Source organism: Nestor notabilis, unplaced genomic scaffold, assembly GCF_000696875.1.
Source record: "Nestor notabilis isolate BGI_N333 unplaced genomic scaffold, ASM69687v1 scaffold7628, whole genome shotgun sequence".
In the NCBI taxonomy this organism is placed as follows: Eukaryota; Metazoa; Chordata; class Aves; order Psittaciformes; family Psittacidae; genus Nestor; species Nestor notabilis.
Window position 1 is genome coordinate 111,173 of NW_009941651.1, and position 15,611 is coordinate 126,783.

General features: G+C 51.8%; 1 protein-coding gene across 1 annotated transcript in view; it reads left to right on the forward strand.

The window, feature by feature from the left end:
• Window positions 1–15,611, forward strand: part of COL6A2 (collagen, type VI, alpha 2) — a 21,071-nt gene that overhangs the window by 4,988 nt on the left and 472 nt on the right. Inside the window, exons 10-27 of the mRNA XM_010021003.1 lie at window positions 761–814; window positions 1,077–1,139; window positions 1,263–1,325; window positions 1,858–1,947; window positions 2,536–2,598; window positions 2,954–3,016; window positions 3,132–3,194; window positions 3,662–3,724; window positions 4,782–4,832; window positions 5,180–5,215; window positions 5,583–5,645; window positions 5,840–5,902; window positions 6,159–6,194; window positions 6,449–6,494; window positions 6,861–7,013; window positions 7,249–7,701; window positions 8,012–8,050; window positions 15,124–15,611. The exon at window positions 15,124–15,611 is cut by the window's right edge and continues 472 nt beyond it. Of these exons, the coding sequence (XP_010019305.1) occupies window positions 761–814; window positions 1,077–1,139; window positions 1,263–1,325; window positions 1,858–1,947; window positions 2,536–2,598; window positions 2,954–3,016; window positions 3,132–3,194; window positions 3,662–3,724; window positions 4,782–4,832; window positions 5,180–5,215; window positions 5,583–5,645; window positions 5,840–5,902; window positions 6,159–6,194; window positions 6,449–6,494; window positions 6,861–7,013; window positions 7,249–7,701; window positions 8,012–8,050; window positions 15,124–15,611 (1,950 nt within the window). The remainder of the gene's footprint in view (window positions 1–760; window positions 815–1,076; window positions 1,140–1,262; window positions 1,326–1,857; window positions 1,948–2,535; window positions 2,599–2,953; window positions 3,017–3,131; window positions 3,195–3,661; window positions 3,725–4,781; window positions 4,833–5,179; window positions 5,216–5,582; window positions 5,646–5,839; window positions 5,903–6,158; window positions 6,195–6,448; window positions 6,495–6,860; window positions 7,014–7,248; window positions 7,702–8,011; window positions 8,051–15,123) is intronic.

The window sequence follows — 15,611 nt, forward strand, 5'->3', positions numbered from 1 at the left end:
CGTGTTCTGGGGAAGGTCGCCCCTGCCTGTGGCAGAGGTTGGAGCTGGAGGAGCTTTAAAGTCCCTTCCAACCCAAACCTCTCTAGTAAATGTAGAGGGCCATGACGTCCCTTAGGTCTGCATGCCACGCAGATGTACCACATCAGAATAGCCTAATTTGAGCTTATTTCAGATGGCTTTGACCACTGGCCAGCACACACTGGGTTTTCTCTCCACTTCCTCATACATGCAGCCAAGTCCATCTGCAAGATAATATCAGTTCTTCTTCCCACTCCTCAAATGCCTGGTGAAGCTCTAGAACACTCCTTCAGCTCCCACCACTCTCCAGCCAGGGCAAGCTGTCTAAGTATCTCCAACAAAGCCCCTTTGGGGTGCAGAGCAAGGCATCACTGCTCTCATGGGCTGCGGACCTGAGCTGTTCCAAGCCAAGAGGCAGGACAGAGGGACCAGCACAACCGTGGACGTGAGTGACCTCCAAATCCAGCCTCAAGGGATGTGTCCATCACCCAGGGCACATGTGCAGGATGAGCATGCTTGAATTTCCACCAAGACAAGGCTCTCATTATTTTCACCTCTTCCATTTGTCTCTGCACACCACACTCCTGTTTAAGGAGTACACTTGCTATTTGTTCTTTAGCTGACGACGGGTATGGTCAGCACATGATGTTAAAGATTAGTAAAGGCTGACAAGGAAAGTTGTATTTTCCTTTGGGACACCTACAGCTTCTCTACCTTTTTCTTTGGAATTCTCTCTCTCCAGGGCAAGCTGGGCAGAATTGGACCACCAGGCTGCAAGGGAGACCCTGGTGACAAGGTAGGAATGCTTTCCTCTTCCATTCAGCACATCAGTTGCACATAGTACAGAGATGGCCAGTGAGGTTTTTGGCCCATTTTCCTACAGATTGCATGATACAGGAGGGTTGGAAGTAGATGTTCTAGAGGTCCTTTCCAACGAACAAGCAAAAACTATCGTAGACTCTAGAGCAACTTTCTCAGCCAGTTCATTTATTCTGCAGGGAAAATGCATTGGTGTTGCCCTTGCAAAATGAGTGGTTCCTTGTGCTTTCCCTCCCTAGGGCCCTGATGGCTACCCAGGAGATGCAGGAGCTCAAGGTGAAAGAGGAGACGAGGGCATAAAGGTACAAGTGAAGAGAAGGCTCAGACATCATAACAGTCTCCTTGTGCTCCTCTTGGTGCACGTCACTGGAGAACAGCAGATGCTGATGATGCTGGTAGTGACCATTGCTCTATGGCTCTTTCAGGGAGATCCTGGCCGGCCTGGTCGCAGCGGACCCTCAGGACCTCCAGGAGAAAAAGGAAGCCCAGTAGGTTCATGCAGCATCCTGATGCATCCAGTGTCTTAGAGTCATTCTGATGCATCCAGTGTCTTAGAGTCTGCTCCTCATGGCATGGAGCGGTACCAAGTACTGGTCATGGAGCAGCTCCAGAACAAGAGGACTGCTTGCACTGTGTCTTTCCTTCTCTTCCCATCTTCTCCCGGGTAGAAAGGCCCTGTTTGGCCATGGTTTCCCCTGCCACAGCCTCATGACTTCCTCAGTGCTTGTGGCAGTGCCAGTGTTTGCAGGCTTTGAGTAAACTTTAATGATTAACTGAGATCTAACACAGGCTTTACCCACTGTACTTGATCTTATAGCCAAAGGGGTGCTATGCTGATGGCCAGTCACTTCAGGCTGGAGCCTGTGCACATAGCACTGATGTGTAGTCATGGTGGGTGCATGAGTTGTGTGCTCATACACACCTCTACTTAAGGGTGTATGTGCCTGGGACAGGACAAGAGCGGGGTGTGTGCACCCTAACCCCTCTTCCAACACACTGTGTTTCTTTTTTTTCTCCAAGGGACTTCCAGGCAACCCTGGAGCTCAAGGGCCTGCTGGAAGCAAGGGAAGAAGGGGTGAAACGGGACCTCCTGGTCCCAAAGGAGAGCCCGTAAGTGTCTGAATAGGTCTGTGGATGGTGGGCACACCACAGCAGCTTGATGCAGTTTCATGGATGAGCGCTGAGAAACTCCCCCTCTTTATCCTGCCTGCTCCAAGAGCTGTGCAGATGCTGCTCTCCTTGTCTCCTCCATCTTCACAGAGCAGTACTTCCATAATCCTAAGCGTGATGTTAACCATTCCCCCTCAGAGAAGCATCCTGTATTCCCACTCTGTGGATACCCAGGAACCCTTGGGCTGTACTCCAGCAAGTTCCCCACCCTGGTGGCTTCTTGCAGTGGAGATCTGGTGGCCAGGACGGGGAACCCTCAGGGAATGAACCATGAGTGTTTATGGCTACTGCTGTGACTACCCTCCTGAAAGAATAGGCTGGCTGTGGCTTCCCAAAAGCCAAAGGCAAGATCCCTCCAGGCAAAGCCAGCACAGGCATCCCTGCTCCCATCCTGCCAGGCACATGTGCACTAAGGGGGCAAGGAGACCACTCTTGGGCCAAGAAGGAGAGGGCAGGGTAGCCACATATCACTGCTTGGGAAGCATCCATCTTCACATCCCATTTATGTGGCTTTCTGTGTCTGCCAAGGGTCGACGTGGAGATCCAGGGACAAAAGGCAGCAAAGGCACTCCTGGGGCCAAAGGAGAAAGGGTGAGTAAAGCAACTGCCCAGAGACCATTGCAAGTGAGCCCAAGATGCACATGAGAGGTGTGAGTGATGTGCTACTGCCCAGCCATGAAGTGTCCATCCCATGCATGTGTGTTGTGCCCTGGTGGCATCACGTACAGCCTCCTCTTCCAGGGCTTGAACCCAGAGAGGGGATGAAGGGCAGCAAAGCTCAAGGCTAAGAGACACTTTCAGAGGGCATGTTGCCCTCACACCATATTTCAAGCCAAGAAACACAACGTTGGAGAACACCATCCTGCCTCCTGGCTCCACGGAGCACTGCCATGCACAGACAGCACTGGAGACATCCCGACTGGGAATATCTTTACCCTCCTTACAGGGAGATCCTGGTCCAGAGGGTTCTCGTGGCCTGCCCGGTGAGGTTGGGAGCAAAGGAGCAAGGGTAAGCACAAAGAGAAGGAGAGCGCTGTTGCCATCCAGGGCAGCTCATCCAGCTTTCCTCCTCATGCGCACCTTCCTGTGCCTTCCTCTCTATGTTCTTGTGTCTTGCTTTGCAGGGAGACCAAGGACTGCCAGGACCCCGAGGCCCTTCAGGTCCTGTGGGAGAGCCAGGCAGGATAGTAAGTCATCTGTGTGACCATGTCCTCCTTCTCAAGTGAGAGCTTGTCCTACTGACATAACCTGGCTGCACTGTCCCTCCCAAGGAGTCTGAAATCTACTGCAAACGCCCCAGCTAGCCCCTGGGGCAAGGACAAATAGCAAGACCTATGAGTCCCTGCTTTTCCATTGCTCCTGGTTCCACATGTTCCCATGACAATATGGAAGTGACCATCAGAAGGGAATATGGGTCTCCCCAGGCCTGGTCTTCATCCTGGGTCTGTGGTTAATCCAGTAGTGCCGTGATATCCGTGTGTGTCCACGGGACACAGGGACCCAAGTGTTGAATCAGTCGCTATCACAGTGACCTCACTGGGAGGGAAGATGGTCCTGCAGCATCCTCTCAAGAGCTGGTTTCTCCAGCACGGTCCCATGTGCAGCCAGGGAGCTGCAGGGAACATCCTCACCCACTCCCTCCACTATCCTGCAGGGATCACGAGGAGACCCTGGTGACCTGGGCCCAAGAGGTGATGCTGGACCACCAGGACCGAAGGTAAGGTCTTTGAATGCAACTCTGCATTTGAAAGGGTATTGCTGTGTGCTTTTGTAAAGAAGAGAGAGAGAGAGAGAGGGATAGAGAGATAGAGAGATAGATAGATAGATAGACAGACAGACAGACAGGGATAGATAGAGATAGGTAGGGATAGATAGAGATAGATAAGGATAGATAGATAGGGATAGATAGACAGACAGGGATAGATAAAGATAGATAGGTAGGGATAGACAGAAAGAGAGAAAGAGAGAGATAGGGATGGATAGATAGATAGATAGACAGAGAGACAGACAGACAGATAGAAAGTTTCCTCTGCAGAAACTTGTGTTCCTCAGAAGCTGAGTGGCTCAAACCAGAGCCTCCCTATGGGGCAGAGATATAGGTCTTGCCCTGGCCAAGGCAGCTCTGACTGCACCCCTCACCCTGCACAGACTCAAGGGTGTCCCTGCCATGTGATGTCCTTAGACCCTGTGAAGCTTTGCTCTGCACAGCCATTCCCGGTGTCTCAGGGCCAGCTGCAGAAGTCACGGCTCCTGGTGATGTCTCACCCTGAAAGAAGATGAAAATGGCCCTGATTGAAGGACCTGGAGCACAAGTGTGATGAGGAGGGGCTGAGGGACCTGGGGGGTTTAGTGTGGAGAAGAGAAGGCTCAGGGGGGACCTTATCGCTCTCTGCAACTGCCTGACAGGGGGATGGAGCCAGGAGGGGGCTGGTCTCTGCTCCCAAGGAACAAGGGATGGGACAAGAGGAAAAGGCCTCAAGCTGCCCCAGGGCAGGTTTAGCTGGAGCTGAGGAACAATTCCTTGCCCAGAGGGTGCTCAGGCATTGGAACAGGCTGCCCAGGGCAGGGCTGGAGTCACCGTCCCTGCAAGTGTTCACAGCCCGGGTAGACAAGGCCTCAGTGTCAGGGGTTAGTGGTGGCCTTGGCAGTGCTGGGAATGGTGGGACTGGATGAGCTTAAAGGGCTTTTCCAACCTAGCTGATCCTATGGTTCTATGACTGTCACTGGCATGGCCAGGTTTAGCTTCTGACAGGTCTTATGTTTTTCTACCAAAGGGTGACAGAGGCAGACCTGGCTTTAGCTACCCTGGACCCAGAGGACCACAGGTATGTATCCCTCATCCAGCGCAGATGTACAGGCCACAAGGAAGCTGGTATCAATGGTGATTGCTGTTGGAGCCTGGGAGAAGAGGGAAGGAGGAATAAAAGTGACCAGGGTCACAAAACCATGGAGCCCACAGAGGAGCTTGAACACCAGGACTGAACCTGGCCACAGCTCCATCAGTCTCACAGCAGAGGTGCTGGGGACCCCAGCCTCAACAGCGGTGATGGGGAGGTGGCTGTGCCCACCACTCCAGCCATCAAACTGCAGATGTGCACATGCACACTGCAGGACCAGTGTGCACGGTGTGCACGCTGCTTGGGTGCTGACATCCACCTCTCTCCCTTTGCAGGGTGACAAGGGTGAGAAGGGGCAGCCGGGACCCAAGGTGAGTGTGTTTGTCTTCACCACCTACATTCAGTAGTGAAATGCCCAGTAGTTGTTGCCCAGCTCTCCAGATGTGTGGCCAAGGAGCTTGTCCTGCCAACAGCCATTCCCTGCAGCTGCAGAACTGGGGTGAATCTCCCAAGCCCGTATCTCCTTTTAAAACTATCTGAACTATGCTGTGCAAAACTTCCTTGTTCTTAGTTAATGCTTAAGTAAACACTGTTTGCTTGTGCTGAGCTGCTGGTTTAGAGGATGCTCTCCTGGGCCAGGCAAGCGTGTATTCTTGATGGGCTCATAGCAGTAGCACCGCTGCCTGAGCACATCCAGATGTGCTCTGTGCTGGATCTGTTTCTCCTTCCTTTGAGCAGGGAGCAAGAGGAGAGCTTGGACCAAAAGGAGTGCAAGGGACCAAAGGAGAGAAGGGGGAAGCGGTAAGCAGACCTCCTGTGGGTCAGTATCCCCCTTCCACACCTCCTGGGTGCTGGAGGCAGTGCTGCCTGCTCTCCTGCTGTCCCATTTCCCCAGGCTCTGCTGTGGTAGGGCTGGTGACCATGCTTAGCAGGGCTGTGCCTGCACCACCAGCCTTGCTGGGGTAATATCTGACCCTTCTTTGCTTCTTGCCCAGGGTGATCCTGGCCTAGGAGGTGAGCCCGGACCCCGTGGTCCAACTGGTGAAGCAGGCCCTGAGGTACAGTACCATGTCACTGTGTCCGAGCAGATGCTGCAGCTCCCTCCTCTTCCTCCCCACTTCTCCTTGAAGCTCTAAAGCCCCAGTGGGTGTCCCTGCAGCAGGGCTTGGCGGAGGAGCTGCCAGACAAGGCTTTCCTACCTTTCCCGTGGCAGACCTCTGCAAAAAGCCACGTTTTCGATGGTTCTGATGTGTGGTTCCCACAAAGGGAGCTCATGGGAAAACTGTTCCTGAAATCCCTTTGCTCTTCTTACAGGGGACCCCAGGCCCACCAGGAGATCCTGGCCTGACTGTAAGTAGCACTTCTCTGCATCCCCCAGTGCTCTTCCTCCTAGGGCAACCATGGCTTTGCCATGCACAGGCTGAGAATGAAAGACCCAGAATATCGGGTGCCTGGCAAAGGTGGCCCGTGGCTTCCCATGGGAGCCAAGGAAAGAGGGGAGGGGGCCAGCTGGATGGGAAGGGAAAAGGGAAGCTTTCCCTTTAGAGGGGACGGATGCTGTGTAAAGGGAGGGAGGCATTCACCCTGCACCCCTCTGCTGGCAGGACTGCGACGTGATGACCTACGTGCGAGAGACATGCGGATGCTGTGGTGAGCAGACCATCGCCTCTCCCCAGGGAAGGGGAATGAGCAATGGAGGGATGGGGAAAGGGGGTCATCAGGGGCTGCCTTCTCCTTCATGGAAAGTCATTTCCTTCTCACCTCCTGATTATCTGAGGAGCAATGAGCTGTAATAGAGAGTTGCATGGTGCAGGTGATAGGACAGAGTGTGTTGCACAGCAAGATTTAAGAGGTTTCTTTGGAAATACATTGACAGAAAGATGCATGCAAAGCCCTTCCTATACAGTCCATAAACCCTGTGGATGCTTGGTGTGATGCTGTCCCGTCTTCCCACAGATGGTCTCTTGTTCCCACCATCACTGACCTTTGTCTTCCTCCTTCTGTCCCTCTCTCCAGACTGTGAGAAGCGCTGCGGTGCCCTGGACATCATGTTTGTCATAGACAGCTCGGAGAGCATTGGCTACACCAACTTCACCCTGGAGAAGAACTTTGTGGTCAATGTGGTCAGCCGGCTGGGCTCTATTGCCAAGGACCCCAAGTCACAGACAGGTCTGGACTGTGTGGGGCACAGGGAATAGAAAAGGGGTTTGGATGCCTCCAGCTTCCACATTTCTCTGTAGCTGCCCTGGGCTGTGATCCATCAGTCCGGCACTTCCGCAGCTCTTCCCTCTTCCCTTCCCAGCTCTGCAGGCCAATTGGGCAGCTCTTTGCTCATGTGAGAGTTTGCTGACCTCCTCTTTTCACTGAGGATGCAAAGCCAAGTGACCTGATGCTTCCTTGGCAGGTGCCCGTGTTGGGGTGGTGCAGTACAGTCATGAGGGGACCTTTGAAGCCATCAAACTTGATGATGAGCGCATTGATTCACTGTCGAGCTTCAAGGAAGCAGTGAAGCGCCTGGAGTGGATCGCTGGAGGCACCTGGACACCTTCTGCCCTTCAGTTTGCCTATAACAAGCTCATCAAGGAAAGCAGGCGAGAGAAAGCCCAAGTGTTTGCTGTGGTGATCACGGATGGGCGCTACGACCCCCGGGATGATGACAAGAACCTAGGGGCTCTTTGTGGTAGAGATGTGGTTGTCAACACCATTGGCATTGGAGACATGTTTGACCAACCAGAACAGAGCGAGACTCTGGTCTCCATCGCCTGCAATGAACCCCAGCGGGTCCAGAAGATGAGGCTCTTCTCAGACCTGGTGGCAGAGGAATTCATTGACAAGATGGAAGATGTCCTCTGCCCAGGTCTGTACCTGTCCTTGCACAGTTCTTACTGGAACTGGAGTTTTCAGCCCCAGGCTTCGGGATGGGGGAGGTATATATGGTGCGTTGCAGCAATTGCAGAGACACCATGTCCCACCAGGTTGGCCAGTAGCTCATAAGCTGGGTCATACCTTTATGTAGCCCTAGATAAGCAGTCCTTCCTCAGATACCAAGGGTAGTCCATTGCAGTCCTTTGCCCTGTAAGAGACCTTGTCCTGCCACCCTGGCTGTGCAAGCTGTGAAGGGGGACGGCAGCACATCACTCAGTTTTCCTTGTTTCTTTCCCTTCCAGATCCACAGGTCGTCTGCCCTGAGCTGCCCTGTCAGACAGGTAAACATGACAAGTACCTTCATGCCATCTGCACGCAGTGGTAGGGCTAAGGGAGAGTGCACAAGACTCAGGAGTGGGAATGGGATGTGCAACCCCATTCGTTTGCCTCGGGTGGCAGGAGTTTAGGGAACTACTGTGAAGTTACACGAGAAGAGGCTCCGGGGTTTCACCTCCTGCTCTTTTCCTGCCTCTCCGAGTTCCCTGCACAGGTAGGTACGAGTGCACCGTGTTAGTGCACCAGCGTGGCTTAGCCCTGACCCAGGTCCTGGGAGGCTTTGACCAGGTGTTGACCTCCAAACTCAGCAATTCATATCTCACTTGTTCCATGTCTCTATTATGCATCACGTTAAAACCCCCTTGCTAAAGTCTCCCACCCTTCCTGACCTTTGGAAGGCAGAGCCCAACCTGCAGCACTGGGCAGGATGCTCCTCGGGAGTGACAAGAGCAGAGCAGGGGGTAGGGACTGTGTGGAAAATGACACCATAGTAGACCCAAAGCTTTGGCTTCTCTAACGCTGGCTGTATTTAATTAACAATTAACTTGGGGTGTTGGATTAAAGGAAAAAGGCTGTGAGGATCCTATGGTACAAAGGAGATGGCTGCTGCTGGCTGCAGGTAGCTTCACTTGATCATGTTGTTCTTGTTAGGGGGCAGATCTGCAGCCTGGATTGCTGGAGATCCTGAGTCTCTGTGCCCACTTAAATGCAATAGATGCACTATTTGCTGGTATGCACAAAGCTTACAGGGGACAAAGTTTTGCCACTTTTTGAAGTTTTTCTCTCTCCTATTGCCATAAATGTTCCTGTGAAGTCCCCAGCTGTGACTCAATATTATCCAGAATCTCAAATGGCAAAGAAGTCCCTTCATTCCATACAAAGCAGAGGAAAACTAGTCCCAGGATGCTCAGAAATCTGAAGACAGAAAAGCTACAATTATTCCTGTCTAAAATCTCTGAGTATTGGCCATGCAGAGAACACAGTGTCCAACCGTGATGCTGAGCTACCCACACAGGCTCCTCTGCCATGTCCTCTGAGGAGCTTTGTCCTGCAGATCCGTGCACAAGGAGGTGACTTCCCCGTGCCACGCTGGTGACTGCTCAGGTGTCTTCAAAAGTTTTGGTCTTTGCAGCCTCCCTGTTTCAGAAGAACACTGCAGGAGAAAGGCAGACCCAAGCACTGGTGCTCTCCTAGGCTTGGGCCATCAAAGCCCTGCAAAGCAAGGCGAAGTTGGTGGTTCTTTCCCTGTAGTGCACTTGGGTGTTTCTGTTCCTGATGCAAGGTGAGAACAGTTCACTGGTACCTGATAGTCCTGGGTACCAGAACAGAAATGGCTTGAGGAGGCACCCGAGGCCATGCTATAGGCAGGCCCTATACCTGTGCCACAGAGGACACAGGTATAGGTGATGCAGGTGGGCAGGTGTGGGCCTCCTGTGAAAGTGCCCTTACACCTATCTCAGCATGGGCAAAAGTTGTCCTGGTGTGCAAGGATCCGTGCTAGGCCTGGTAGATCAAGTTTTAAGTGATGCCCAGGGATTCAGGGGCCTCTGGGCAAACCACCTTCCACCCGCCGCACTGAATGGTCTGTGAGGCATTGCTGGCATCGTTTAGAAGGATCTGCAATGACCACACTTGCTTAATGACAAGGGGACACGTTGGATGGGATGTGACCTAAGGCATGTGTCAGAGCCTGGGGCTCCTCTGCTCAGTGCTCAGCTTCCTCTGGTTCTCCAAGAACATCTCAAGAGCTGGTGCCAATTCGCATGCAAGACCTTCGGGTGGAGATGGTGCATTGACAGGGGGTCTGAGTGAGCTTCATGCATATCCCATGCGTGTGTCCAGCGGGAGACAGGCCAGACAGGTCCAGGTCAGGAAGGCAGCTACATCCAGCTCTGTTCTTGCCCCCAGGGCTGTCAGAGTCTTGGCACTTCAAGGAGCAAACCTATTGCTCATGCCACATACCCCAGCCTGGGCATTGTCCAAAGAGCACAGAGAGGGACGGGTATTACGTACACCTTGGCTTCCTACTTGCAGAGACAGGCATGTTGCCACTTGGGGTTCACGTCTGCCTTAGTGCTTTGCCTATGGAATCCTGTTTTCAGGGCAGACCCTTGTCCCCATGTCACCGTTGAACGCTCAGCAAATCTGAACTGACCACTTGCTTTGATAGAAACCGCATGATGCTCTGTGAGGCTCTTTCTAACCCATGCAAAAGGCTTTGCTTTGAGCTTTGGGGGTTTTATTCACATTGAAGTTCAGCACAGCCAGGTGGAGATGGAGGCTTTGGGGTCCTGACTAGCCCAAACACCACAAAGGAGCACTGCCCACAGCAGCAAGCTGAGTGCCAGGCGAGGAGTTCACATCATCCTGTCCCTTAGATGTGTTTCTGGCTGTACAGCATCATGTGTACAGTTTATACAGAGCAGAGCCCAGAGCTACATGGCAGCTGGATCCCATATGCAGGAAGAAGCTGGACCCCATGGCGCTGCTCTTCCTCCATCGTGCCTCTGCCACATGAGTAGGAAGGAACTGGGCAGCTCAGTATTCATGTCATTTTCTGAGGTCTCTTAGTTTATGTGTGAGTGATTTCAGTACAAATCCCACGGTTCCTCAGACATAAAATGTGGCAGAAAGATGTCAAACATGGCTTTGGTCTTTACTTCTCTGTCCTCATCTGCTCTGTTCTTCTCTGGTGCAGTGCACCTAGGAAAGCCAGGTAGCTTTCAGAGACACAGCCATTGCTAGCAAGCCCTGAAAATATTCTTTTGACGCTCACTTGCAGATGACAGGAACCCTGGGAACGTAAATCCACTTATTTTCCGCCCCATGGAAGAGGGAGTCAACATAGATTTCCCCAGCACCACACATTCCATCGCCCAGTTCCTAAACTCCACGCGGGAAACGCAGGACCCCAGCACGTACACCCAGCTGGTGGCCACTTTGGCCTTTACCGCCGAAAAAGCCAAGTTTGCCACTGGAAATGAGCGGCAAGAGTGGATGGACTTGTTCATTGACACCTTCAAAATGGTGCACAGCGAGATTGTGGGGGACCCAGAGACCGTTCTAGGGCTTTGCTGACATCTCTGTTAGAGATGAATGTGAAGCGAGCGGAGGCAGAGGTTGAGTGGAGGTGGTAATGGTCTTTCCCCATGTGCCTGTTGGGCAGAAGGGGCAGAGAGACTGGCAGATGCTTTTAGCTTAGGAGAAACACAGGCAGTGAAATGTCTTGGTTGCGCTCAGTCAAGGATGGGGCACAAGGGGAGGTCTTCTCTGGCTTGGCTGTCTGATGAGCATGGCAGCTTCCTTCAGTGATGTCAAGAGATGCTCTTGCTTTGCCTTCTGCTTCAGAGGTGCTGCGTGTCCCAGCCCTCAGCCATAGGCAAGCGCCAGGGTCTACCAAGGAGGCTCCCAACACACACGTGGCTGTGGGCCAGAGCGAGCTCTTTGTATGCAGAGGGACCAGCAATGTGCTTTCTTCATGCCTTCCTACACATGTATGTGCTGACTGCTTCTGAAGCATCTTCTGCATCCTCTCACTGGGTTACCATGAGGGCTTTCTTCAGGTCTTGTGTGGCAAGACTGACAAAGCAAGGTGCATCTCCTCTTGCTGCAGTGAGTGTCTCTGTACAACCAGTCCAGGGGCAGTGGGAGATACTGAAGGGAAGAAGCTAGAGGTATGGGAGAGGGGCCAAGCCTGACTTTCCACTGAGAGCACCAAAACCTGGGGAGTGCTTCTCTCAGAAGCTGTGTGAGCTCCCTCTGCCTTTTTCTCTGCTTATACATTTGTGTTCCTTCTGTCTTAATTAACAAGTACCTGTTTGTAGCCAAGAGATAGAGGTTATGTAGGGCCAGACAGTCCAAAGCAAAAACCCATGACTGTGCAGTCAAACCTCTATGATGTGTTACGTGAGCTATATAAAAGCAAGTATTTCAGCTTGATTCAATCCATCCCAAGTGCTAATTTGGTTCAGAGACACCACTTGTGCTGTGGGTGTGTGCGTTTAGATGAGGGGTGATATTTCCATAAGCTCAGGTGCCCCTGGTGCTCACAAAAAGGCAGGCAACCGCCATTCCTGCCTCCAGCATAGCTACTGCCCTATCGATCCATAAGAGAAAGCAGCATTTTGAGTGCAGGCACAAAAGTAGAAGTGTTTACTGCCATCAAGTGAATTTTGCAGCCTCTCTAAGTGGCATGGTATTATTGCAATAAAGTATACTGAACAAGCGTCATATTTAATGGGCAGAAGGGAGATGTATGGTCTTCAAAAAGGTGGTTGGGCTCTGATGTTTCCCCATGTGCAAAGCGGAGCCAGTTGCCAAGCGCAGGCGTGGTGACTGGAAGGAGGAACTTGCCCCCTTTGAACCTAATGCAGTTTTCTTCCACCTCTGCTTCAGGATCTTGGGCTTCCCAGTTGAGGCTTGAAGCTGTGTGGCAACAGGCATGTCGGGGAGGTGTTTGTGTCACCCAGCACATGAGCACATCAAATGTGCTGCACAGTAGAGTGTTTTTCCCCAGGTTTCAGTGCTTTTTGCTCCTAGTCTATAGGGACAGGGAGCCCAGAGAACTCTGCTGTTGGCATGTAACAGAGGGAAAAGAGTTCAGAGAGCTTTACATGGAGTGCTTCATGTTTGAGGTGAAGGCAAAAGGATCAGCCCGTGTCTGAGTCTGGTTGTAATCCGCGTATTCCAGACAGTCTGTGCAAAGCCAAGCTCCCTACTGTGTTTTGACAGCTTTAAGATGAAAGAGGGGAGATTGAGATGAGCTCTGAGGCAGAAGCTCTTCCCTGTGAGGGTGCTGAGGCGCTGGCACAGGGTGCCCAGAGAAGCTGTGGCTGCCCCATCCCTGGCAGTGTTCAAGGCCAGGTTGGACACAGGGGCTTGGAGCAACCTGCTCTAGTGGAAGGCGTCCCTGCCCGTGGCTCCATGGAGTGATGCTGCTCTCAACAGCAGTCTGTTTAACTAGGAGCTTATAAGGCTTGTTTTGGGTCATGTGGGAGGCTTGTCTTCTCCAGAAACATAACTGCATGTAGACAACCACTGGGGGATACAGACTGGTAACACTCCCCCAACACCAGCCACAGCCCTCACTCCAACCCCATTGCTTCCACTGGCTTTTGCAGACCCCTGTGCAGGTATGAGACTGTGTAGTTGGAAGGGCCATGCCTTCCTGCCTTTTCCTCTCCATGGCTGCACAGGGCAAGTGAGGACAAGGAGGTCAGGCACTTCCAAGGCCAAGTATCTTTATGGCAGCAGCGCCTGCATACCGGGAACTGCAGCACCAGTGTACCTTTAGACAACATTTCTTAAGGAAGGTTGGGCAGAGGTGAGTATGCACCTTTATTGCTTTGAAGGAGTTGGAGTATTGCAGATGAATTTGGATACTCAGACAGCCCTGGGGGAAAAAGCATTGCTTGGAGGTTGGTTTCTGCTGCAGTCAGAGATGGCATCACACAAGCCTGTAAGATGATGTGCAGTGAGCACCATTGAAGACATGCCATTGTTATAAATACATTATACAGTGTGGGCTAAGGAGAAATGCAAGTCTACAAGGTCAGGGAACATGATACAGAAACCACCATGGACTTTTGCTATGTCCAATGACTTATGTTAAACCACACGTACCAGCAAGTTCCTGCATCAGGTTTGACTTTTATCATGGATGGAAATGGTGCAAATAGTCTATGAGCTCAATGATGTGCACTGTCAAAGCTTCTGCTACACTGGCTTGTGCTGTCGGATTCATGTTGGGCACTGTCTCTGTAGTTTCAAGAGGACGTGTATCTATTTTGCTTAAAATGTGACTTTGGTGTTTGATGAATGTTGACTACGCTCATAGTACTCGTCCTAAACAGTGATCCATTTGTTGCTCAGCTCATAGAAGGAATTGCACTGGTTCAGCACCCCACAAGCTGAACGCAGGTGTAGCAGCGTTGAGCACTGAGGAAGCACTTTGCCAAGTTGGATTTGCTCAATTGGCAGAATTTCAACCCAATGTGATACTCCTATCCCAAAAGTTACCCATTTGTTGCTAGAAATGGGTGCTCAAACTGGGGCTGCTCCAGAATCTCCTATTCTTTGCCAGTCACGCAAAACAACATGACATTGGCTCCAGGACTTTGAGATTCAGTCTTGGAGCCATAGAATTGCTTGGCAGTGATATGGCCATTGCCCTGCTGCCAACTCAGAGGGTGCCCAGCCACTGCAGGTACATCACACATCAATCCTGGTGTTGCAAACGTGTTTCTAACTGATGCTTTCAGCAGAGGAGGAAACTCAAAAGAAGGAAGTGGAAGTGTTTCTTGGAGAAGCAGACATGCAGAGGAACACTAAATGAAATACAAATAACTGCTGCAAAGGGATGAAATAGAGGTCCCTGATAGCTGACTCCAAAGATAACCATTTTCTTCTTCTTTTCTGAGTTCATGCACTCTATCTACTCATATGCCCACATGCCAGCTTGGTGGACAGGTTCTGAGTGACTGAAGAATAATGTTCCCCTGTGCTCCACTCAACTATTCATCTGTTATATATTGCACAAGCTGCTTTGATGTGGACAGGCACACTGACAAAGATAGTCTTGTTTTCAACCATATGACCCAACCTCTTCTGGAATTAGCGATTGCTGGTTAAACTAATCTGGGTGAAAGGTATGAAAATGGCTTTCATCCTACAAATCCATGCGTAAAGAGTAACTCTGAAGGTAAACCACTCTAGAAGTAACCAAGAGGTTTGCAGGCAGTGCCTGCCATTAATCTCTGGATGTTCCTCTCACAGATAAGAGCTGGGAACTGCTGTAAGAAGGTAGATATAATTCTGGGGCTGAAATGCACAGACCAGTCTAATATCATGAAGGTCTGTCAGAGCCCCAGAATTAACATTCATTAACACCTAATGCGCAGAAGCTGAGGGCATCAGAAGAAAAGCTACACTACCAGCTGCAAAGACAGGTTTTGGCAGCAGAGTGGTGCTGGACAAAGATGCCTGAAGGTGGCTCCAAGCCCAAACTGCCCGAGGCAAGCCCCAAGCTTAGCCTGTAGGCTTTCTTATGCTCCCAACTCTTGTCTTCTTTCTCCTGCAGAGCTTGCAGTGGCCCAGTGCACACAGCGCCCCGTCGACGTCGTCTTCTTGCTGGACGGCTCTGAAAGGATTGGGGAGCAGAATTTCCACAGGGCCCATCACTTTGTGGAGGAGGTGGCCCGACAGCTCACGCTGGCCAGGAGCAACAGCGACAACATGAATGCCCGGGTTGCACTGCTGCAGTACGGCAGTGAAAGGGACCAGAACGTTGTCTTCCCCCTGACCTACAACCTGACGGAAATCTCCAACGCCCTGGCGCAGATCAAGTACCTGGACTCATCCTCCAACATCGGCTCAGCCATCATACACGCCATCAACAACATCGTGCTGAGCCCAGGAGATGGGCAGCGACTCGCGCGGCGCAATGCAGAGCTCTCCTTCGTCTTCATCACCGACGGCATCACAGGAAGCAAGAACCTCGAAGAGGCCATCAACTCCATGAAGAAGCAAGATGTCATGCCCACGGTGGTGGCTCTTGGGAGCGATGTC